The following is a 26,178-nucleotide window of genomic DNA, read 5'->3' on the forward strand; positions in this document are numbered from 1 at the left end:
GTTGCTTCCTTTGACTTTTTTAAAAAATAATTTATTGAGGTGAAATTCGCATAATATAAAATTGACCATTTCTTAGTGAACAGTTGAGTGGCATTTAGCACATTCACAATTATTTATGCAACCACCACCTCTATCTAGTTCCAAAACATTCCCATCACTCTAAAGTAAACCCCCCACCCATTAAGCACGTTGCCCCTGACCCCTGGAAACCACCAGTTCCTTTGACTTTTTAAGTGTTGTTTAGCCCTCTATGTCCAATTCAAGTTTCTGTCTGCAGTGGTGACCACATCATTTGATAGACTAAAATACCAGCATTACCTTGAATGAATTTCTTAGGCTACTGCAGAGAAACAAAACTTTACATGAGATAATATGTCTGAATGTGCGGTGAGATCCGTTTAAGGATATTACTGCATAAACTTATCATATGAAAGTCATACCAAGGACAAATTCATTTCACACGCTGACCTCAGAACTGCATGCAGCTCTGCCTTTTTATCACATAATACATAAGAGGAATGTTTGAAAAAACCAATGCGGTGTTTGTTTATTGTACCATCTAATGCTTTTGTGCATTAGAATTCCCATCTGCCTTGGATTTGGGCATCAATGAGTAACCAACTTTTCTATCCCCATAAAGGTCTTTCTTCAGGTTAGCTCAAAAGATGGCTATTGTTGGTATCCAGATGTTAATCAATTGAGCATATGCTCATGGTTGTTTTGAAGAATGCTTTTTAATATCACCTTCTTGTGGTTTCAAAATTATTTGTGTTTTGAGCTACCCAGATATAATTACATTCTTGAGCACATTAAACATCATAAAACTTTTCTTATGCACTAGAGAATCTTAAGCTATAAATCACCATACTAGTGAATAATTCATAGCTACTTTTGTATGTATTTATTTTAAAGCAGGCCATTATCTCCCATTCTTTATTGTGTAGTTGTTTCTATATCTGGAGTCATGTCTCAGACCTCTGAATTATCCAGTCACTATCAATACAGACTAAGAATGACTATGTGCCAGGACTTTGGCAAAGATACCGAGAAAAAGAAGGGACAGGCAGATCGAACCAATTGCAGACATGTTCATTCCATTGGCTGAGAAATGTGCTCATCTGGAAAAGGGAGTCTGCTGCTATGAGGCAGGTCCTTAGCCTGGATTCTGGAAAGCAGCACTGATTTAGGAGGTGGAATGAATGGTTGGTTGAAAAGACTGAGGCCGGTGGCGGTTTGCTGGTGTCAACTCTGTAGTGAGGTAGAAATGGCCGGTGAAGAGATGTGCTGCAAGCGTTCCCAAGCACTCACAAAAGTGAGGAAGTTGCCCTGAGCCATAAGAGAAGCCAACATCCAGGGAAAGTCATGTCAAAGCTTTTTGACACAATTGGTGAAAGGGAGTGTTTTTTTGTTTTTGTTTTCTTCCTTAAAAATGATTAACAGTCCCTTAATAAATATCTGCTCTGTGTCTCATGCCCTGAAAGAGACCTAGAGGGATTCAGAAAGAGGCGGGGCTACAACTCAGCATTGCACACGTGTCCATCCTACTTAGGGCTAGCATTTACGAGAAACAGAGGATCACAGAAGAGAAAATATATTCAAGTAGTAAAATTGGGAAATAAAAATTATTCACTTTCTACTTTTTCAATTTAAACCAGGTCCTACCCTGGGCCTCTTCCAATGAGGAACTCCTCCCCAATAAATACCATAAGGAATGCGGACAAATAGAGTTTTAAATACTTAAAAGTGGCACATAACTTAGTTAAGACCGGCATCTGGATTGCCAGGGAGGGTTCTCTTGATCCAGTGATAGCGACAAGTGGAGTCCAGAATGTGTGTGTAGATATTTTACAAAGTCTATATTGGACACCTAGATGGTGTGCACATTCTCTCTAGTTATTATCAGTGATTTCCTAATTATTATTGGTGTGTGTTCTGGGCAGTTGGGGAAGTTGAAACTAGCTACATTTCTATATTTGTCCTAACTCTGCTCAGTAATTAAGCACAATAACAAAGAGTATCCAATTTTTATTGAGAAAGAATCCGTTACCGATGCATTCCTACTGGCCAGAAGCTCTCAGAGAACAGGCCCCCTCGCTCCCAGTATCTCGTCTGGTTCTCAGACATCAAGAGCGCTGTACCTTATCTCAAGTCTTGTAAAGTGAAATGGAATGCCGAAAACTGTAAAATATTAAACAGATTGCAGGAATGAGTAACAGGCTGAAAAATAATAGACCAAACTAAATTTAAAGAACTTCAAAAGCAGTCTTTGATTAATGTTGTCTACCTTTCAACTGCCAACTCAGAGATACACGAATACCTGCCAGGGGTGGAATGCAACCCCCCAGGGGGCTCAGGGAAAATGACCCCAGGATATCTGAGACAGCTCCTCTCAAACACCTGCCCAGGAGAGGAGGAATCCCAAGTTGAGGGAAATGGAGTCACTCAAAACGATTAGGAAAAAAAAAAAAAAGAATATTGTACTAAAAGAGAATCTTGAGACTCCCTTTTGGGGAAAAATTATAATACCAACTTAGCAAATACTAAGAATGTAAAAGAGTTCATGACAACCGAGTTCTCTAGCACATTGAAAACGAAAGGAGAAACAGTTGAAGCAGAATCTCTATCATCAAAGTTCTCAATTCCAGGGTCATGAATAAATAACCAGTGAGAGAATTCAAGCACTTTTCAGAAAAAAGGATGTTTATGTAGATAGCAATGTATAAAATGCTAGGGCTGCCAACTCTCCTCGGCAGATACAGATCAAATACTAAAACAAAGCAGTCCCCAGTGCATTCTGCCAAATCCAAGTATACTTAGCTCCTGAAAGAGAGGCAAACCATGCTCGTGGCCTTCTTACCACGGATTAGAGTTTTCTGCAAAGGCATTAGCAGATTCCCTAGCCAGAGCCCTGCGAATACATTGCAGAGGTGTGAGATCATAACCCTTGGATCTTGTTGCAGCACCTACAGCTGGACCGACCACTCCCAACGGGAACCTTGTGGACGAATGTGATGACGACCAGGCCAACTGCCACAGCGGAACAGGTGATGACTTCCAGCTCACAGGTGCAGAAACCATCTTCATCCCATTGCTGTGCCATTTCAGTCATGTTGCAGTTGAGACCGGCTAGTTCATGTCTCTGTGTGTTCGCGTAACTCCTCCTGGCCGTGGCCGTGGTCAGGGTGGTGGCTGGCATCTCCCTTCCCTCGTGCCGTCCTGCCACCACCATTCAAAACAATAATTTGAGCCATTTTCAGAGCCAGAGGCTAGGATGGTCTTCATCGAATAAGAATTTCTCCACCATGGCTAAATGTGCTCAACTCATCCACATCTTCAAACCCCTGCCCCAGAACACACGCACAACCCATACATAACCACACACTTTAGACTGTTTATTTTCATTTTCTAACAAGGGTAAAAGGTCTTGAGAGGAAACTTTACCCAACGAATTGATGAAATTGGGCTTATATTTGAAATGCTGTTTTTAAGTGAGGATTTTGTAAATCCTGTTACATTAAAATTTACAAAGGCAGAATTAGTTGTTATTTCACATCAGAAATGACTAGCAAATGTATCAGGGATGGTGGGTGCCAAATACCTCGCTAATTTATTGAGAGTATTACTCCATAACATTCTAAGACCCTGAGAGCTAGAGAGTGACCTTCTCTTCTCCTTGGAGTGGCAGAGGAAATATTAGACAAGGGGGGAAATAGGATTGTACCACTTGGAAATGGGCCAAGGCAGTAGGATTTTCACCCTATTGTGGCCAAAGGCGCTGTGGAACCTTTACTGCCACCTGAGTCAAAATGCAGTTCCATCTAGCATCTGACTCTCATTTTAGATTAAACATGAGCCCTTGGCTGCAGGTCTGTATTTTTACCCAGAAGGGACTCAGAGAGCCCACATAATTAATTTCCATGGGCAAAACTGAAGGTGTTACCATGTAACTTTGTAACAGCGCCATGTTATTGGCTAATGCAGTAATGTAAAATCTGCCAGGAAACGTCCCACAGTACATTTCCAATTACTTCAAAAGCTCTCCTCTGAAGGAGTGAGAGAGCTCGGCACTCAGATAGAATAAGGGGTCAAATCTAGCTCAGAAATTTAGTACCATGAACCGGGTTCCCATTTAAATCCCAGCTCCTAAGGCTGCCTCCCTCCAAATTTCCAGGATAATCGCTTACAGTCATAGGGCCAGTAAATGTTACCACGGGCTTTTGAAAACAAATCTTGTATATAAGTAGCCATAAGCCACAAAAATTAATTAATGCAGAGGCATTTTCTTTGTGAGATGTCAAGTTCAAGCTGAAAACCCTATAGCTGGTGTTAAGAACAGAGTACCATTCTATGAACCAGGTCCTGTGGAACCTTCCCAGGATTGCTTGTAAACACCCTGCCACAGACCTCAGGACTTTTGTGGACCCTGTCACACATCTGTAGTGAAATTCCTCATAAAAAGGAACGACTATAGTCATCACAGTATACCCTTTCAATTGCCCTCTTGTGGAGAGAGTTCTTTTCTTTATAAACCCTAAAGTGGTCAGTTAATATTGATTAGAAACAAAGCCTCAGATTTACTCCTCATATCAGAACAACCAACCTTCTCATTTTTGCATCAGTTCATGACTGAATCAATTGAAACTAAAGCCTTTGAATGAAACAGGGCAAGTATGTTAGCCTGGAGCAAATTATGTATGGCAATGAGTAACACACCACAGAAAATGGGTCATTTATGGTGGAAACACTGACAGTCCTCTAAAAGTACAAGGTTATAGTTTATCTATGGCATTTAAAATCATTTATTGGTTAGATAGAAAAAAGTTCTAATTATTTTTTTATGTATTACCATGGCAAAAAAAAAAACAAAAACCATGTCCATTTGTCTCACTATTTCTGTAAATACATACATATATGAAGAACTCATGCCTATTTGTCTCACTATTTCTATAAATGCATACATATATGAAGAACTTCCAGAGGTCTTGTTATTGCCGCTCCATGCCCCCATTAAGAAGAGGTGATTTCAGAAGGAATCTCATGTTTCAACTTCATTTGCTGCATTAACGGCCAATTTGGGTTTTGTTTTTGTCTTTGTTTTTGTTTTGTTTTGTTTTTTTACTTATTTTGTTTTATGGAGCTATGGGTTATCCTCTGAGAAAGGGTGTGTTCATACGTAATAATTTTTGTGAGGAGCAAAAAGCCTCCCGTCACCCAGATATCCTCTCGCATGGGAGCAGCTAACGTCCTAGGCTCACACACAGCTCTGCAGCCTTCTTGCTCCTTCCGTCCCAGGCTCTACCATAAGAGCCTCAAACTTGGCACATTGAGTGTAATGGAGCCAAAGTAAAAGCATCCTCGCTTTAACCCTGAGGAGAGGGAAGGTGGGAGATGAGGATGAATGCCCTCTCGCCGAGGTGGCGTTTTGTTCCTTCACACAGATGGTGTCAGTTTAATCTCTCCTCCTGGGGTGACCACTTTGAATATAGTGGGAAATAAGTATTGTAGCAAAATGCTCATTACTTACAAACAACACTGAATTCCAGGTGAACTGTACCAAATGCATGGAAATGAGAGATTTCGCTCTCCGGTACTTGCTTGCCAAGGTGAAAATTCACCCCTGAAGTTACTCATTTGCAAATGCCTTTGAAGTCATTAGATAATACAATTGGTTTCAAAGGCACCAGGAGGCCAAATTTCACATTGGATCTGTGTGTACCCAACAGCAGAATTTGGCTCCCAACCTATAACAAAACTGATAATGCATATCGGTTTTAAAAAGTGTATTTTCACCTTGAGTCTTTCTCCCAAAAGACCTCTAGGAACAGAACGCTAATGTATTCTGGCCTCCCTCCAATTCTGCCATTATAGATTCACCTTCTTAACCCATAATATATATAATTCCTTCTTCCTAGCACCTGCCTCGTTGAGGCCACACACATGTGTGATTGCTCATCCAGCATATTTACTGGAAGAGCAAGGGTAACATGACTTGGTGCTGCAGTCAATTAGCTCCAAAATCTTCCTGCCATCCCAAGAGCACAATTTCACAGCTCTCTGATTCACGACCTGGAATTTCTGATCTGTGGAAGCCGCAGTGTAAAACGAAGACCTGGCCAGAATAGAGATGATCACAGAGCTTGACTGAACAGTACTATTGGGAGGTGTACAGTGGCACCTGAGAACCACCTCGATAGCCTTCCATGATACTCAGGAGCCCACCCCATGCCCTGCCTCCGAGTCTCCCCAGGGCTTTATCTCTTAGGGCAACAAATAGATGATCTCTGACCACAGCAGATACACACTAGGAGGAACGGCTTTCTCAAACACCTAAGTAATAAAGAGCACACCAGTGTCTCCCCCACTTAGTGGGTTCTAAGACTCACCTGAGAAGCTTTCAAAAATTCAGATTTCAAGGCCTTACCTCAGAGATTCTGGTTCAGTGAGGTCTGAGGAGGATTAGTGGATTGGCAACCACAGGTTCAACAGGCCCTCAGGTGATTCTTATGGTTGGCAAGTTCAAGAATACTACTTTAAAACAGAGGTTTAGGGGCACCAGAGTGGCTCAGTCAGTTAGGTGTCTGCCTTCGGCTCAGGTCATGATCCCAAGGTCCTGGGATCGAGCCACACATTGGGCTCCCTGCTCAGCGGGGAGCCTGCTTCTCCCTCTGCCGCTCCCCCTGCCTGTGCTCTCTCCTTCTGTCAAATAAATAAATAAAATCTAAAAAAAACAAACAGGGGTTTAATGAAGAGGAGCAGAAAATGGAAGTGCCAAGATGCAGAACAAAAGAGGGTGAAGCTAAATTGTTGCGTGGTTCCCTCACCAGGAATCCCAAAGTCAACCCCAACTGATTGGAAGCTGACAATGTTCAGGAGGTTATTTGTGCCATCTTCCAGTGCTCTGGGCCTGTGAGGCAGGGTTTCTGCTCTTGCCTTTTTGTGCAGCTTCTCCAAATCACATGCTGGGCAGAATATTTGTCCTTGGGAAAAGCAAACAACTTCAAGCAGCTAAAGAAAGGAGGAACTGCTACCACCCACTTAAACCTTCAGTTTTTAAAATAGATTGTGGGGAGCAGTCCTGAGTGTGAATCTGAGACCTTGGGAAACTATTTGAAGCTCAGAGGCCCAGGTCTAGTTCAATTCCCAAGTCACTGAGGATGTGTGGAGGCTTCTGCTTTTCATGGGTACAGTTGGGTAGCACGCTTAACCTGGGAATCAGGGAATGCCCTTGGAAGGAAGTCTCAGACTTTCCATACCGCCTGGATGCTTTTAGGAATACATGTGTTGAGTAAAAAATCGTGGTTTATTTGCGCTTGATCTTGTGGTGGGCGAAATCTAAGTAAAACGATTACCACAGGTGGAATTAAAGGAAGGATATTCTATGGAGAATGTTTGCCTCCAACAGATGTACGTCAGCATACAGCATTTCTTTACTGTGTTTTATCCACAATGCTTCCTTTTTCTGATTTTTGTATGTTACTGTTTTGTTTGTTTGTTTGTTTTTCAGGCGGTACCACTGTGCTGGCCACAGAAAAGCCAACCATAATAGACAGCACCATACAATCAGGTATCAAAAAAAAAAAAAAAACCACCACCACCAACAACAAAAAACAGAATATGGGGTAGATTTCACGTGCGTCTCTCCACCCCCCACCCCCAAGTAGCGCATTGCCACACTTCTCGATTTCAGTTTCTCTCAAAGTCCTAGAAGAGAGATGCCACGCAGCATCTGGTCTCCAAGCATGAGCCATAAATATTGCTTTCCTTTCATCCACATGTATATGCAGCAGGGAGTGAGGTTTCCTTCTCCATCAGTAATTGCCAAATGGTGACAATCCCAGCTCTCGGAGGAAGGAACTGGGTAACATACTTTGTTTAACGCAGCACATCTAGGACACGGACTGTGTTTGCAAACTCTGAGAGAAGGAAAGCTCACAGGCAGCAGCCTGACTATTTATTTTCATCACAATTCTGCAAAACCGAGACAGGCAAAGTTTGTCAGTTTTGCCTGCCACGGAGTTGGCAGTTTGACAACAGCATTTCCAGTGGGCGTGCCACGAAATGGGGTACGGAAACCACGACTGCGATTGTGCGCGGGGAGAGTGGTGCCCTGGGGAGCAGCACCTCCGCATCCTTTTGTTAAAAAAAAGCCTAATGACTTTTCAAACCCGTGGCTTGCTGTTTACCACGGGCTGGCCGCAGTTAAATGGCAGCCTCCCCCGCCTTTTGTATTTTGTTAGTATTCGGTAAAATTCTTCCCCACAGACACACACGAAGGGAAATTGTCAGTGCAAGCAATCAGAGGTTTTAAATACTTTAAAGTTAATCATTAGAGTAGGGTGAACAGGTCAGTTTTCCAGCTTCTCCCATTTCCTTTATCGAAGCTCACTGAGCCTTGGCCTCCACAGTCATTTATTAATGGGGCGTGTGGTGTATATCAATGTTTCCTCAACAGTATGACACCACCCAGCGAGGCAGAAAGTAGAAAGGGCTACTCTAATTAGTATGCTTCCTTAAAGGATGCTGTCACCGTTGACCTGATTAAACTGCAAAACAAACTTCTCTATGGTTGAACTTAACCCTGAGTTTCCCTGTGGTGGGCTCAAGTTGACAGAATTCCTGTGACCCCACAGTTCAAACACCCCCAGCTACCAAAAGGTGAAACAGAAGAATATCTGTTCCCCTAAATTCAGAAAACACTGTAGTCCAAATGATACTCTTTCTGAGGTCTAAGATATGGCCTTCAGGGTTGCACCATCACCCCGCATGGACCCTCAGGAGTCCGGCCTCTCGCACACTTCCTGCCTTCCCTGAGGGTCCTGGGCCTTCTCAGGTGGTTCTCTGTGGAGTACCCACTGGCTGGCTCTCTGGGACCCTCTGTAGTAAGGAAGAGGGCTGAGGTGACAAACTGAAGTTCTAGTAACCTAACAAACGTGTTAACTGCTCTGTTAGTTTTTTCTCTTGCCAGAGAGTTCATTAAAACCCCTCTAAAGTTGCCAGCGAATTTGTCTCATCTCTTCTCTCTTCTTGCCTATCAAAAGAGCTAGGGATCATTGAAAAAATGAAAGTTGAGCAACAGCTCTGGAGACAAGAGAAAGGTATACACCAGATTCCAAAGTAGGATAATTCCCCCTGGACGTTGAAAGTCAGCAATGACTTCGTGAACACATGTGGTTTGTGTGTGAGTTCAAGGACCAGCCATCCTGTGGGGTGTACTGTGGTCAGAATGCAGATGGACAGATCCCAAATCAGGAAGACCTATGGCCACCACCATCTGAATCAGTTCATGTCAAACCACAAAGCTTACTGATAGAAGGGGTCTGCTCCGGTTTTGAGTTCCACGGTCAGCCCAGAGTCCTTTCCAAATCACCCTGGTTTCTCGTTTTTTCATTGCCTGAGTCATGAATCTGTCTCCCAGTCTTTGTGGATAATGGACCGTCTGACCTTCTTTGAGGAGCTCTGTTCATTGTCACCATCTGGCTAAGCCAGTGTTCAGAGCAGTTCCCGCGGCCCTGCGTGTGTTTCAAGTCCGAGGTTAAGCCTAACTTTGAGCTGTTCACCCAGGGTGGGACCCACCTCTCTGATAGTTTGATCCATGCTGTTCTGCGGGTTTCAGATTCTTTAGGCATATTTACAAGCAACAAACTGGACCCCTAAACTTTCATCTAATCTGATTTTGCTGAAGCCATTATAGACTCAAGTAGAGTCTTAAGATTTCACTTTTGAGGATTCTTATCAATGTCATAAGCTCAGTGGGCCTATAATACTCATATACTGTCTGGGTTGTGATCAGATGCATCAAACCCTATTAATGCTCTGCCAGAAAATGAGGAGAAACCCTGCATTTTCCAGCCAACTCCCCCTGCTGAAAGGTCTCACGCTCTGAGGATCTTCAAACACTCCTAGAGCAGCTCAGGGTTGATTCGTAACCCATGATTGCATGGACCTAAGCATCTCCATTTATTTGGACTGAAAGACCAGTCCGAGAGTAAGCTAGTTAACATCCTCAAAAGAAGTTTTGAATACCAGGTTCCAAAATTAAATCCTTGTGCATATACGGTGCTAATGATTCAAATGCGGGCAAGATAGTTTCCACAAGCGCAGCTGGGGCCGGCGCACAGCGGCTATAAATTTGTTTTAAGTTCAGAATATTGTTTCCTGCTATTTTTAAGAGCCAAGAAGGGATTTAGCCAGATTATTCCCAATGAATTTAATGAGAATTGTGCAGCCACAGGGCCTGGGTAATATTTTGAAGACTGAAAGGTCACTAGTCCTCTATACTTACTTCATTCCTCGGTTTGCTTTTTTTCTCTTTCTCTCTCCTCTTTTCCCTTTTGCCTCTCTCCTTCTTTCTTCCTCTCTGTCTCTCTTTCTTTCTTTCTCCTGCCCATAAATGTTTGTGTGTGTTTTACGTGTCTCATAGCCTTCCTGGCCAGCCCTGAACTGTCAACATCTCGCTCCACACTCCTCCCCCACCATATGCATGGGTTAAAAAAAAAAGAATAGTTCTTTTAAATTAACAAGATTGCCGTAGATTATATGATTGGGACAAGAAGATGAAAGGGTAGTAAAACACAAAAGGTTAGAGCAGATCCCCTTGTTACAGTCATAGGATCGGAGAACACATGAGAAGATCAACGTGGACCGTCACTCAGGCCAGCTGCAGAAATGCTTGAGCCCTCCTCTCAAACAAGGCTGTCCTATGTCCTGGTCATTAGCAACACATCCAAACTCATAGATTTTATGATATCACCAGAATATTAAGAGCCAAAATAATGCATGGTGTGGTTTCTATACTATACGATAAATTTAATCTATTAGCCAGAAATACAAGCAGAAATGTTTGTGCTGTAATGGCTGGCTGCCCTCCTGCATGTGCACATCTTACAAACTACATTTTAAGGAGGAAACCCAAAACCACACACATATTAACATTTTCCAATATTAACACTTTCTAACAGGAGATTATGCAACAGTACATTCCAGGTTCGTGGGTGCTGACATCCAAGGTTGCTCAACCATTCAGTCACTGTTCAATTGACTGTAGTTCATCTGCATAATTCAATCTTGCTGCTCAAAAGTGTGGTAAATTTTGGAAGAGAGTTTCTCATACTTTAAGAAGCCCTATTTCATGGTTACGATAAACAAGACATGAAATATATCTCTCCGGTGACACCATAGCTGTGAAATACAGCCCTTCTGCACTCACCGAAAGTACGCGCCTTAGACACATCATGGGGCTTGCTAGAGTGACTTTCCCAAACTAGCTCTGAGCGCCCTTTGGGAGGTCTTATTGTCACCAGAAGGGGAATCCATCCTGCTCCATTTTGACAATGCATATGGTGCATTCCTTCCAAAACTCTACATTAGCATTTGCAAAGGATTCCTTGGAAACGAAACATGCAAAGTAAGTCATCCTTATCTATTCAATGAATCTTCCCATAAAAATCCTGACTTCCATTGTTAAAGCGGGGGAGGGGGCCATGGCGGCGACCAGGCTCCCAGAAGAGCGCAAGCAAGCCCTGTCGTGTTAAACACGGACAAAGTTAAAGAAAAGATCAAAACAAGATCGGATCTCAGCCTGACCCTAATACAGTGTACGATACTATACTTCCCTTATTGTACACATGAATGGTTTTGAGACATGTTCAAGATCAACTGGCAAGATGCCCTAGGCACCTTTCTCTCCGTTTCAATGCTGCCATCTTGTGGACTACCTAAACTCAATGAGAAGCAGTGACCTCCCTTCATTAGAGAAAACAGCTGCTTTGTGTGTTTAATTTTATATGGGGAGAGGAGGAGGACTGACTGAAGCATGAGAATTTTATCTTTAAGATTATTTTAATTATTAGCTTCAGATTACCAGAAACAAATTCCAAGCCACAATGATTTCATTTCTTTCATACTTAAAAAGTTAAGCTATTTCTTAAAAAAAAAGGGGGGGGAGTGAAAAATAAAGCTATAGAGGCTTAAAAAGACGACAGTCGAATAGCACCTTGCAGAACGCACAAGACAGATCATTCCTGAGAATCCATTCATATTTTCTTTTCAAATTGAAAGGAAACATTTTTTTGAACTTTTAAGTGGACAGCTCTTTAAAAATGCTTTGGCTCTATGTGAACTTGCATGGAGGTTTTAATTTACATGCAAATTTTAAAATTCACTAAAAAAGCAGAAACTTACACTTGAAATTAATTGACCTGATACAAAGCACACTAAATAACCTTAAGAAAAGCTTCAGAGATTTGACATAAAAACCTGAAGTGTTACCCAGTGTGCTAAGAATACAGAGAGCCTCCAGAATGAGACATCCAGCCAAGTCACATTTCTTCACTTTTGAGGTTCACAGGTCAATCTGTACTTAAGATTCTTCTCATTGGTGGATAACAATGTATATGATTCATTCTCAAGAACAGAATATCTTTCATATTAAATATCATGGGCATAGGGAGAATGTTATAGATGTAATACATCTGCCTTGGAAAGTAACCTTCCTGGAAATTTTATGTAAAACCAATTTGACAGGCAGTCCATAATCTTTTTAAAGCTGGATAAAAAAAAAAAAAAAAATCCGAAACGTGATTTTGCAAACATTTTGACATCTCCATGCAGTCTTTTGTGTTTCCTGGTAATCCTGGGTTTTGAGGCTTTCCCAGAATTTTCAAACAGACTTTAAGTTATATAAATCGTGCCTTTTGTGAGCAAATTAAGGGCCTTTCTGACCTAAATGATTAAATTTGTCTTTCTCTGCTTGTCTCTATTTTTCCTTTCCACCCACTGAAGAGTTTCCAACATATGGTTTTAACTGTGAATTTGGCTGGGGTTCTCACAAGACATTCTGTCACTGGGAACACGACAATCACGTGCAGCTCAAGTGGAGTGTGTTGACCAGCAAAACCGGACCCATTCAGGATCACACAGGTAACGGAGAGTTCACTGCGGCCTCATTGCTTTAAATTAGAGAGGGTGTTATTGTGGAGGGTTTCTGGGGTCTGTGAGATTAGGGATGTTAGAAAACACTCCCGAGCATTCACTTCGTGCTTTCATTTCCTGGAATTACCAAGATCCCCTTTCCTAGAAGAGGTGCTCCGACGCCTGGTAGCAGAGAGCGCCTGATTAAATCTGGCAACTGATTGCCTCTTGGAAAAATAGCAAACTGGGCAAAGATGTGTGAATAAGTACCTGTTTTATACTTTTCCCGAACCGTTTTCCTGGAAATTTCAAATACATTCAAAAGCAGAGAAGGCTTAGTGACATGAACCCTGTATGCATATAACCCAGCTTCAACAAGCACCGAGTCACAGGACTCTTACTTTATCTCTAGCACCCCTGACTCTGGATTATTTTGAAGCAAATCTGGGCATAGGTCATCTCATTTATTTTGCAGCTAAAGAACCAGTAAGTGAGCCTCCTGCTCGCTCTCTCTTGAGCCTTGAAGTTGAAGTGGAACAAGTTGGGGTGGGATTCTTATTCATTTGAGGAAGATTGTAAATCTGGCCCATTTTTTTTCTGAGCAGGTGGAAACCTCACCCCATCCTGCCCCGCCTCCTGTCTTACTTTCCTGCTGGGATTAATTAGTGGCAGAGGGATGGGCTGGGGGTCACTGGGGGCTGACTGCCACTCCAGTGAACTCTTTATCCACTGCCATCCTGCCTTCCCCTTAGTCATTTTGTCATCCAGCTTCAGGTGCCGCATGAAGATCCGGCGGTTGTCCTTACAACGCCCACACATACACACGCTCCCACACACTCACCACAAACACTCAGCCGACCGACGTCTCCCTGACGCAGTGAAACTTAAGGGACTATTTGCTCAAGAGGCAGCTTCCCAAATGATACACTAGAGGGCCATTTGCTGATGCTGAGAAACCTCATTAAACAAAATTCCCCCATGCTGGGGCTTTGGATGAGTGGGTCAGTGGGCCAATGGGTGGGCAGAGGGCACTTCATGCCTTTCCCATTTTGTCATTACTTTTTTTCTCCCAGTGAATATAACCATTAAGTAGGTTGAATTGGCCTCCTTCCACCACAGCTACCTCTTTGCCTAATGAGAATGACAAGGAAATTGGATAAAATTGGACTCCTTCAATTCTGAGACACTTTCAATTGAATCTTAAGACAAGCAGTTTTAGAAAACTTAAAATACTTTGACTGTAAATGGCACTGTACATATAAATGGCATCAAATTAACCAAATGCAATTAGCTGAAATGAAGGCAGTAATGGTGGAAAAATTGATGCAAAGTGAAGCAAAATGACTCAGTAGGATCTGACATTCAAAGGAGGTTAAAAGCTATGTTAGCCAGAGACAAAAGCTAAAAGGCTTGCAGAAGTAAAGTGCTAATTGAGAAAATGAAGACAGAGTTCCTGACCCAAAACTGTGATAAAACCCCTGAAAGGAAAAATATCAACCCTTTATGCGTTGGAGTATCAGAAAAGGGGGGCTTGTCTTAGAGTAACAGCTGAGAAGTGTGATTCCTTCAGAAGGATTTGTCTCTTTTGTTCTCCCAGACACCCAAATTTACTTTGCTGTGGTGCCAGGTCTGCTCTGACGGAAAAAGCCTCTACAGCCCTGGAAACACAAGCATTTGCCGAGAGAGGGGGAGTGAGCCCGACATCTGAAAGGCAGGAACTTGTTAACAAAAAAAAAAAAAAGTAGATGAAAAGAGCAGCCCACATGCACACAGACGGACATTAGACGATATTCTGCAATTTGCAAATCAGGAGATTTCTTTAAATTAACACAATCTAGGTAAAATATCCTGCTGTTCAATTTGGAATTTATTGGAAGGAATCCCACTTGGTTTTCTGCATTTGACTTCTAAGAGGGAGGCGATGTACCTCCTTACAGAGAATTCCTGAAACCCAGCATCTTCCCTGGTTTGTCGAACAAGTGTTATTTGAGGAGCCCTATTACTTGGTAGATGCTGCACCAGGCACTGGAGATGCGAGAATAAAGGAGGGGGGGCTCTGCCCCTGAGGAGCTCACGGGTCTCCTTGCACAAGGCGGGAGATGATTACCACGCAGGGGGTGAGGGGGCCCCAGGTGGAGGGTGAGCGGCGATGGGAGAGATAACATGGGGGCTCAGAGAAAGCAGTCCTGTCCCAGAGAGTCTGGGCTAGGATTGGCATGTGCAGGCACGGAGGAGAGCTCGCAGGTGGTGTGGGGGGACAGGCTTCTCTGTGAGGCCGTTAGCTATATGGCAGGGGTGCCCCGTAAAGGAGTGTGGCTAGGCTAACGGTCTTGAGGAGCCACTGAGAAGCTTCGAGCAGAGCAGTGACATGAGCATGTTTTTAAAAGACCACAGAGGTGTCAGGGCAGAGGCCAGGAGAGATTTCCCAGGCAGCCTTCCTCCCTCTACCCAGGTCCAGGTTTCTCCTCCTTTCTCCCACTTGTTCTCTGACGAGCCAGAATAAACGTCATGGGCTCCAATCGATGCGCCCCCCCTCTCTGCAGCATCTCCAACTTCAGTATTTTTCCCTAAGAATGGGGATATGGGGCACAGAGGCAAGACGGGTGCCTTTTTCACCTGTCCCTCTTGGGGGACTGAGACCCGACTCGCCTCAGTGAGATGGTGCTGTCACACAGTTAGGGAACCACCACTTGGTAAAGTAGTGGGAGAAAGCAAACCCCAAGAGTGACTGGGTCCACGTGGGCACAGGGGGCGCTCCGTAAAGACCGCGTCAAACATGCCGCCAGAGTTGTGAGTTTTATTTCCACCCTCCTTTTATTATTCCACCCCTTGCTTCTCTTAAGAGGGTTTTGGTGCAATGTCGTGTAAGCAGCCAGGTGAGTGAGGGAAGCAAGTTGCCTGCTGACACACCCACTTCTCCCGGGAAACTGTGGACACGGGCAAGAAGACACAAGAATGTGCCCACATGTGCACGGGGAAAAAGTATCTCACAAACATGCAAAGCCCTTGGGCAGCAAACAAAACATCCCGCTGCTCACTGAGGCCCGAGCATCAGATTCACACTTATATCAGGTGAGGCCTTAGAGTAGGTATTTCTATTTGCAGAGCAAACAGTGAAACATGAGTTGTGTATGTAGACCAGGTGGTGGCAGGAGGAAATGTTCCCACTGGGGGTAATTAAAAGCAAAGCCAAGAGTAAGTCCTTGCAGCTCGGCAAGTATCTCCGTTGCCAAAATGGCACGTTCTAATAAGCCTCAAAAATGCAACCTTGCCTCTCCTTGAAGCAAAAGCCCACATCAAACAGAAGTGGGGCTTGCAGCTGAGATTCAAACTCTCAGGTGCGTGTAAGGAATTTATAAGCCATAAAAATAAACTAGGGAAAAATCATCTGAATTTGTGGGGAAAAAGATTACTAGATGATTTTGGAAAACACAGCAACTTTATTACTATCAAGCAGTTATTAGTAACCAGAGTATCATCACCCAGCTCAAACAATAAATAAGAAACATCTAAATTATTCCATGTCATGTCAGTGTTCGTATCTGTGCTGCTGAAACTGTTTAAAGTCGCCTGAAAATAGGTTTCCCCTCTGCTTTCAACGGGCTTCCAACGAGGCAAAGGCCAATGGGAGGTGTCGTCCATGGCCACGTGACAATGCCTTCCAAATCCCGGGTGCCCGAATTAGTACTGCTTCACAGCCCTCTGCCCATCAAACACCCACTCACAGAGGCTTGGCGCACAGCCTTAAGTGCCAAAAAGGTTCCCCCAAAACCGCACACGCTTCCCTTTCCACCGCATATTTGGGTTCTTGGTGCTCCGCCCTGGAGAGAAGGTTCAAGTCATGGAATTTAAAAGAAGAGATGGAGGAGTCATGAATGTGGCCACTGTCCCTAACCTGGTTTTTTGTCACAGCAGGTGATGGCAACTTCATCTATTCCCAGGCGGATGAAAACCAGAAGGGCAAAGTGGCTCGTCTGGTGAGCCCCGTGGTTTATTCCCAGAACTCCGCCCACTGCATGACCTTCTGGTATCACATGTCTGGTTCGCACGTGGGCACGCTGCGGGTCAAGCTGCACTACCAGAAGCCAGAGGAGTATGATCAGCTGGTCTGGATGGCCATCGGGCACCAAGGAGACCACTGGAAGGAAGGGCGGGTCCTGCTCCACAAGTCTCTGAAACTTTATCAGGTGTGATGTCCTCCCTGGGTAGGAGGACAGCTCCTTCAGGGACATGGGAGATGGGGATGGTATTTTGGAAATTATGTAAATGAGATGCGGGAATTATTCCAACAATTATTTCAGGCGTTTCCCAAACCTGGGATTTTGCCTCAGCGATGATCCTCCCAGTTGCATATTTCAGTCTCTAAGTTTACAGGAATAGAACCATTTTGCTGTGAAAGAGGGGAGAATACTACTTTATAATCTATTTCTGGGCTGTCACAATGAACATTCCTTTTTATTCGCTGCTCCCCTCAGTTTTAAATTTTGAATTATAAAAAGAGAGTGTTAGGAGAAGTTTTATGCCATCACCAGGCAGTTAATATAGATTGATGAGCAAAGCCCGTGCTTCGGTGAAATCTCATGAATTTAATTTACGTGCCATAGATTGAACTGAACAAGCATTTGTAAACACTGCTACTCGGGACTGAACATTTCAATACTGTGAAAATGATCTTATCTTGTTAGGTGATTTTTGAAGGCGAAATCGGAAAAGGAAATCTTGGTGGGATTGCAGTGGATGACATTAGTATTAACAACCACATTTCCCAAGAGGACTGTGCAAGTGAGTATGAACTGCTGTACAAACCAGGACACGCTTGCCCAGAGCATGAAGATTTTCATGCAAGGGTCTTTGTCTTGCTCATTTAGACCTAGAATTTCAATATGGGCACATCATATGAAACGCATATTTTGCTGCAACAGGGCATAAAACGAGGTCGGTTTACCTTTAATTACCCCATTCCCTAACCTCATTCATTTAGTGTCTGCTTGGTACCTGCAAAACCACATAAATAATGTGGAATCCAAAAATCATAGCTAAAAAGAAAGACTCACCAAAAAAAAGAAAGAAAAAAAAAGAAAAAAGAAAGAAAGAAAGAAAGAGAGAGAGAGAAGAAAGAAAAAGAAAGAAAGAAAGAAAAAAGAAGACTCACCGCTCACAGGCTATATATATATATATACACATATATATATATATACCATGCCAAAACATTTTGATCAAAAGTGGAAAACTCAGACATCTGGATAATTCCAGATATCTGGGTGTATAAACAAAACAGCAGGCCTTCGAAAAATTTGAGCACAGTGAACTTAATTAAGATTACATTGTTCATGAATCATAGAAGCCATAATTCTTTGCTTTATTACAAATAAGTAGATGTTTCTGACCCTAAAAGTAGAAATGACTCAAAAGAATAAGTGAAATTTTGAGACCTTGCCTACTACTACAGAGTTTACGGGTTTGTATTGGCCTGGTATATGGATGAAAGTTGACGTCGAAAACCAATGCGTATTCCCTGGTTCTTGATGTATAATTATAAATAGCATTACTAATGGCAATGTAATAGCACAGTAATTAGTCTTAAGCTCCATTTGCTACACTTCAACTTTTGCTATATATCATATAATAGGATGTTAATTATAACAAAATGGAATAAGCCTATTGGGTAAATTTAAGACAAAGAAGGTCTGTTGGCTGTAATAGGTTTTTGGTCATCTCAGCAATTTACAAAGCTTTTATTATACAATATGTCAAACATATGTAATCCTAAAGTGGCAATAATTTGATATGGTCGATTAAAGAAATTGGGGGAAAAAGAGCAGTGAATAAGGATCTGCTTCTTCGTACTATGTAAGGGAATCTACTTAATGCCACACACTTAGCCGATCTTCACAGGAAATGATAAGACTTAAGATGTCGGTTGAGATTACGCTCCAGATTGCCCACGCCCAGGTCTACACTGTTGTGAAAATATGTATTTCATGTAGTTACACAGTGTATACAATGCCGCTGCTTTCCTAGCCCAAAATGAAAATGAGGTTTTTAGAATGTACGAGCAAACTCCATAAACGAAAACAAAGAAAGAAAATTTAATTCCAATTCAACAAGTTTTAGCAGACTGCATACTGTAGGCAAGGCAGCATCCAAGTGCTCCAGGGAATATATAGAGGGATAGGACAACTCGATGAGCCTTTTTCTTCTCATGGGACTGGTCCACATGGCTGTAGTTGTTGCTGGGCATTGTACTCGGAAAGTCACAACTAAAGCACCATCAAAATACTCTATGTTGCTGTCCCGATAAAAAGATGCCTCAGATAATTGTATGAGTCACCAAATATGTATCCTTGAATATTTAGCTATGGATGCTATGAAACTTCAACTATTTATTAGTTATCCACACATTTATGCAACAAATATTTTTAAGGCACCTTTTCTGTTCTGGACATTATTATAAATGTTGGGAATATAGCAGTGAATAAAGTACTTAAAACTCCCTGCTCTCTCCTCAAAACCACGTGGGCTACTGGGACTCTACTCCCAGAGATCTCATTTATTTTACTTTATTACTATAATTATTATTTTATAATTATTATTTGGGGAGGGGAGGTAAGACCTAGAACACAGTCTCTTGCCTCAAGTACTATTTGGATACTATTTAGTAATATCTATTTATACTATTTGGAAAAACAAACTATCTGTAATACTATTTGGGAAAACAAATTAGCCCTCATCAAATTTAGGAAGAAGTTCTCTACAAAAGCCCAAGATGGTAGCCCTATGCACAACCCCATTACTGTTTCCTGTTTCCGTCAGCTTTCCCCCACACTCCAGTTGCCAGAACTATTCGCTCCACTCTTTTCCTCTGAAACAAAACACTCTGCTAACAGCAGTGCTTGCTGGATTTCGATGTGACATCAGTTTCCTAGTCCTTTGATACCACCTCTCCATTGTTCTACAGTTATGTGGTGGGGTTGGATTGCACTACAGACTCCCAAGGAAATCCAGCAGAACCATTAGTCTGGCAGTGTGTGTGTGTGTGTGTGTGTGTGTGTGTGTGTGTGTGTGTGTGTGTGTGTGTTTGTAAGGGTTTATGTACTTTGTGTGTATTGGATTTTGTTGGCAGTTCAAATATCTCTTTCAATTTTGTTTGACTTGGCAGAACCGGCCGACCTGGATAAAAGGAACCCAGAAAATAAAATTGATGAAACAGGTAAGTTTATCTTGCTGGCCAATTAAAAATTTACTATGGCTTTCATTATATTTATGAAGCAACTTTCTGGAGCTCTAGTGCACTGGTAGATCAAAGCGGTTCAAATAAAATAAATATCTCTGCCCATGGTGCTGTGCATTGGACTCTTGTCACAGAGGGCTCTCTTCTAAGCCGCCTGGAGATCTAGGGGAGCACCGGGGCCCCAGGGGAGCGTGCTCGCGCTGGCCCTGTCCTGTCTGAGCTGAAGGAGGACCTAGAGGATGACCACGTGAAACACTCTCCCTTTACATCTATGGAAATAGGAAACCAGTGAAGCCCATGACCTACCCAAAGACCGACACTGATTTTCATACAGTAATTTGAAACCATCCTAAATTCTTGTCTGGTTGATATCCTGATATGATCTTTGAGGACCAGAGTCCAATTTTTGTGATAAGCTGTTGTGTTTGATCCATCTGTGGCCCTCCTCCTCTCCATGGGAACCCTGTCTTCATCATAATGAAGACAGTGATGATGATGATGATGATGATGATGATGATGATGATGATGATGATGGTAAGGATTTATTGAGGAGTTAGTATGCCCCAAGCACTTTACAGGTGTTATCTTGCACGCTGTGTGATGCAGACTGATCCCATTTTGCAGATGAGGAGGCTGAAACCAGGAATTGCCTTCAGTAGCCCAGTTAATTGGGTGGTAGCCTTGGACTTTACACCGATTAATCTGAAAATGTGTGTTTTCCTTGACTACTTTGTGATCAAATACAGGACATTTGACCAGAGTTGGGCCCTGCCTGATGTTATTTTATTTCTAGAAGATTCCACCCCTCCCAGCCAGCACCTGTGGGTTGATGGACAGTTGCCCCAGCATCACTCACAGCTGCTGCCAGCAATTCTGTGTCCTGCCTGTCAGCATCAGCACCTGTGGCCAGTAGAAATGTGGACCCACCATAGTCAGTGTTGGACTTGATAGAGACAAATAAGTACGGCACTGTACTAAGCTGTTAATAACATTAACATGCGGCTCATTGAGCTTAGTTACGCAGCCCATACTGAGATGTAAACTTTATTAGAGGTTGTTTCAAAACAATGTTTCAAGGGAGAGAATATTAATATGCCCCAAGGCTTGTTTTCCCCTGTTTAGGGACTTGCATCTCATATTTTTAGTTTTCTTTGATTGGAATCTTTGTTGATCAGAACACCATTAAGTAAACACTATGCATGTTGTGCATTAACATTTTAGTCTCGTTTCTAGTACCACGTAATTAGGCTCAAAGCTCCCATGTTAATAATTTCTCATGTTCCACTCTAAAGAAAACATTTCCCCAGTGACTGAACTGCAGAGCAGAGTGACTGTCTCCCGTGAAACCACCAAGGCTGCAAAGATGCTGATTATTAAAAGTGTTCTATTCAGCACAACACAGACACACTCTCTAGCTTTGAGCCATAACCCATTTTAAATGTCAGCAGCAAGCATCCACTTTGTTCTGGAAGATCTGTCCTTCTTGAGTGAAACCAAGGTGGACAAGGAGGGGTTGGAATCTGTTTTTCCTGGAAGATTTTACATGTGGGGGAGCAAACACGTGTGTAACCCGTGCCCGGACACACTGGAGATGGCACGACACAAAGGGCAGCTTGGAAGGTCTCCTTGGGCCTGGTTTGGGGAGCAGGCAAATGCACAGGGCAGGGTGAAATCCCCCCGCTAGCTGAATGTGTGACTAAGCATCTTGCAAAGCTTTAACGACCTGGCTGGTATCTAGCCAGGGACTATAAACACAGATTATAATCTAGTGCAGGTGGCGGGCTGCGCAGAATCTGAACTAGATTAGAACCCAGCCCTCCCTGTTTGTCCAGAATCCGTGGTTTCCGTGTGCTAAGCTATGTATCAGAATCACAGCACCTGCCATGCCTCAGTTCGCAACGAGTCAAACACAAATGTGGGTGTTTTCCGGTGATGCCGAGCCAGACCCCACTTAGAAATCCCCCACAGGCTCTTGAGAGAGGACAGGCCGACGTAGAGCATGTGATTCGCTTTTTGTCTCCTTTTTTTCCGATCTTCTGTCTGCTTTCGTCCGGTTATGTTAGTGGCGCTCACGGGGCCCATTTTGCTTCTCCCCTAGGGAGCACCCCCGGCTACGAAGGCCCAGGAGAGGGTGATGAGAACATCTCCAGGAAGCCGGGCAACGTGCTAAAGACCTTGGATCCCATCCTCATCACCATCATAGCCATGAGCGCGCTGGGTGTCCTCCTGGGCGCCGTGTGCGGGGTGGTGCTCTACTGTGCCTGTTGGCACAATGGGCTGTCAGAGAGAAACTTGTCTGCCCTGGAGAACTATAACTTCGAACTCGTGGACGGCGTGAAGTTGAAAAAAGACAAACTGAACCCACAGAGTACTTATTCGGAGGCCTGAAGGCAGACGGAGGCAAAGACGAGTCGGGGAACTGACGTGGAAGGAGAGAACTTGAGCGTGCTGGGGAACTGTTGATCTCTCTCACTGTCCAGGCTGGGAAGTGCGTTGATGACGCTGAGCCAGGCTTTTCTCAGGAGCTTCGAGGAGTATGGCCGACAGACGGGAACAAGTTAGCCGTGTTCGCAATCGGAATCATGTACAGTCAGCTTTTTTCTGTTGGTTTCATTTGAATAATCAAATGCTGGTGTTGAGACCAAGTATGAATGACTTAAGAATTCATTTCGACTCTCCCTCCCCTTCTCTCTCCTCTTCCTTTGATGGATTCTTTTCGGAAACTGTGCAAAATCCAAGATGCTGGCACCAAGTGTCTTCAGTGGGGCCCTTTTGACGGACATGCTACCTGCAGCCCAGTGCCCAGAATCTCATAGAAAAACCGCCCTTCAGTGGACTCCTGAAGCCGTACTTGTGTATAATTGCCCGCGTCGTGCGTAGGCAGAGAAGGATTAGGATGTTTTATGTGAACGTACTGTATCGCCTCAGTACCGGTATCGTGTGTCAGCTCTGTTTACAAAGCAATACCGTCAAATTTTCTTGATGTTTTCCAGTGTTGTATTAACCTCGTGCTTGTGAACTCCATACAGGAAACCGTGCCATCACCAAACACTGCTGGCAACCGCAACGACAACTCCTTGGCACTGGCTAGTCTATGTCCTCTCAAGTGCCTTTTTGTTTGTACTGGTTCTCATTGTGTTACATTAACGACCCGCTCTGTTTCTCGCTGGTGAAAGCCCTACTCTTTAATCAAACCCTGGTGGCCCACTGACTAAGAAGAAAGTATATTTTAGTGTGAAATGTCAGCCCCCCGCCCCCGGAAGGGCAAGGGCTCCGAAGATTTGGCAATGTGGCTTAATTGCTCTGCTTTTTTCCGTAGTTCAATTTCATGTCTCTTGACCCTTTTGTATAAAGCTGCAATATTCTCTCTTATTGGTCTTTCATATGGAATGTATTTTCAAATGTAAACTTTCTCTCCTCTCTCTCTCTTTCTCTCTCTCTCTCCCTGTCTTTTTTCTCTCTTAGAACTTAAGCATTTGCCATTGTCCAGAAAAGAAACTTGCAGCTTTAACCTGCTGGTAATGGCAAACAATTTTGCTAGACTTTATGTTTAAAAATAAATAAATAAGGGAAATTCCTAACTTTGCCCTCCAAAGTCTAACTTTGGTTTTCTTGTTAACTGGTTAAAGTGACAGTATCTTTTTTCCTTAAGCCATTTGTCTGTCTGCTCCAATCAAAATGATCTGTGATAGAAGCATTTGCATTTAATAGAAAGAGTGATAAGCTGAGGGAAGAGGTAATACTAATTGGCTTTCACATGAGACCCAAAAGGAAAGACTGAATACAATTCTCCAAATATCCAAAAATATGAGATTTTCACATCCAAATCTACAAAATGACCCTTGCGAACCTGCTTGTTTTGCTATTGAATCAGACAAGGGAAGTAGAAGAAAGAACAGTTAATTTAAGAAAGTGACTATAAATCCTGGTGCCTGGGGTGCAGTATTTTAAGGTAAGACGGGGAAAGAAAACGAGTAGAGTCAAAACAAATCTTTAAAAACGTCCATTCAGGAGCAACCCTGAAAAAACAGAGACTTGAATGAATACATCTAGAAACTTCCAGTGGCTCACAAAGAAAAAGCCTGCCATGGGGCTGGTTAAGACTGAAGCCTCGAACAACAGCACAGAGAAGTAAATATCTTATCAGGCAGCATGTGAATTAATCCAAAGAAGGCTGTGGTTGTTTTCAGAATGTTCCTGCCAGGCCATGGCATACAGAAGAACTTTTAGATTTTCCTCCCTTCCTACATTGCTGTGGGGTCCCGTTCAGATACTTCTGTGGGAGTCACATTTGCATCATGGATGGGTCAGTCCATTCATCTTGGTTTAATTGGATTAAGGATGCCTTTTGTTTCCAGGAAAGTATCGATCACTATGAAAAAAGAATAGATTTTTATCCCCAGAGGCATTCATTCAGTGGTTAGGATCGTACTGGGATGAAAGCACTAAGTAAGACCTGATTTTTTTTTTTTTTTTAAGGCAACAGACTTAAAGTTGTCCTTAGCCAAGGAAAAATGATACTGCGACTTTAAATTTTAAAGTATCTTGCACTGATAAATATATTTAAAAATTATATGTTTATAAAGTTATTAATTTGTAAAGGCAGTGTTACAAAATGTTCAGTTTATATTGTTTTAGATTGTTTCGTAATTTTTAAAGGTGTAAAATAACATATTTTTTCTTTATTGAAATCTATAAGACTTTCTGTAGTAAAATGTTTTCATTTTACTGGTATATGATTGCTTCATGTTTTGTACCATCATCAAATTTTGTGCAAATTTTTTTTACAGAAATTTTTATTTTCTATGACAATATGACACTTGTAAATTGTTGTTTCAAAATGAACAGCGAAGCCTTAACTTTAAATGACATTTGTATTCTCAGACACTGAGTAGCATAAAAACCACATAGAACCGAACTGTAACTTCAATCCCAAACTATGACTACTACATTCCAAAGAGACAGTTGAATTAAACATTTTCATAAAATACCCACAGCTGATGGCTTTTATTCTATTAGCTTTGTTATTGTTAAAGAAATTGGTATTATTCCAGCACTGGATAACTGTCAAGATTTTTTAAAGTTCTTTTTGAAAAAATATATCCTAGTAAGGAGAGAAGATTAAGAAGACATATCCTGAAAGTAGACAGTCAACCCAAACTGGACCCTGTCAGGGTAAGGAATAGAGAATTTAGCCTTCTACGTGCAAAGTTTCCAACCCCAAATCTTGTGTCACATGCTCTATCGCTATTCCACTTTTTTAAATGAAATTCACAAATACCTGTTGGTGAGTTTTGTTCGTACAGAAAACAAACAATAAACTGATAGCGTTTATGTGTGTGCCGATGCTAAATGTAGGCGTAAGGCAAAGGTGAGCATGGCACTGTAACTGGCTGTTTGGTAGTTCTTGGGAAAAATTCCAATTCCATCTGGGACCAAAATAATAGTAATAATAATAATAACAACAGCAGCAGCAGCAACAACAACAAAGCAACAGATGTGTTAAGCCAAAGCATGCTGAGTAAGGCCCTTTACAAAACTTGCTCCAACAAAATTGACCTAGGCTAAACTCTACTCTCCACAGACCAATAATTCTTTCGTTACCATTGTAGGGAAATTTGAAAGCATAGGAACTTCTTGAAAAGTAAGCTGCTCTGCACAGCTCTTTGCAGTGATTCAATATTCCTGCTTCTCTCTGGACATTTTTGCCTTTTGCATCTTCCCAGATTTATCCAAGAATAGGATATTTTCCCTGTTGAGGGGATTTTCAGAACTTTCTGCTTAGAGAGAAGAGTCAGAGAGAGAGACAGAGCTGGGTAATCACTTCACTGAAGTTAAATTCTTACCTGCCTTCCAGGATGTTCCCAGAAAGCATGATGACTTGCAAGGAGTCTTACCTGGATTAATCTAGAGATGCTTTCTGAAAATTGCCAAGGGCCCTCGAGTAACACGATCTCCATTTCATTGTTTGAAAAGGCCTTAAACATACATGTTTTTCACCCCTCCATCACCCCTGGTTAGCTGCTAGGCTAGGTTCT

General features: G+C 42.6%; 1 protein-coding gene across 6 annotated transcripts in view; it reads left to right on the forward strand.

Annotated features, from left to right (window-relative positions):
- NRP1 (neuropilin 1) overlaps window positions 1-25,130 on the forward strand; it is a 137,144-nt gene extending 112,014 nt beyond the window's left edge. For 3 of the 6 annotated variants that reach the window (XM_027595428.2, XM_027595429.2, XM_035721904.1), the window contains 7 exons: window positions 2,961-3,065; window positions 7,505-7,564; window positions 12,781-12,918; window positions 16,822-17,096; window positions 17,595-17,691; window positions 20,069-20,119; window positions 22,239-25,130. In XM_027595428.2, the coding sequence (XP_027451229.1) occupies window positions 2,961-3,065; window positions 7,505-7,564; window positions 12,781-12,918; window positions 16,822-17,096; window positions 17,595-17,691; window positions 20,069-20,119; window positions 22,239-22,528 (1,016 nt within the window). In that variant the 3' untranslated portion in view covers window positions 22,529-25,130. The remainder of the gene's footprint in view (window positions 1-2,960; window positions 3,066-7,504; window positions 7,565-12,780; window positions 12,919-16,821; window positions 17,097-17,594; window positions 17,692-20,068; window positions 20,120-22,238) is intronic. The other 3 variants (XM_027595431.2, XM_027595432.2, XM_027595430.2) reach the window with 3 other exon arrangements.
- Window positions 25,131-26,178: the final 1,048 nt, after the last annotated feature.

This window comes from Zalophus californianus, chromosome 9, assembly GCF_009762305.2.
Source record: "Zalophus californianus isolate mZalCal1 chromosome 9, mZalCal1.pri.v2, whole genome shotgun sequence".
Lineage (NCBI taxonomy): Eukaryota > Metazoa > Chordata > Mammalia > Carnivora > Otariidae > Zalophus > Zalophus californianus.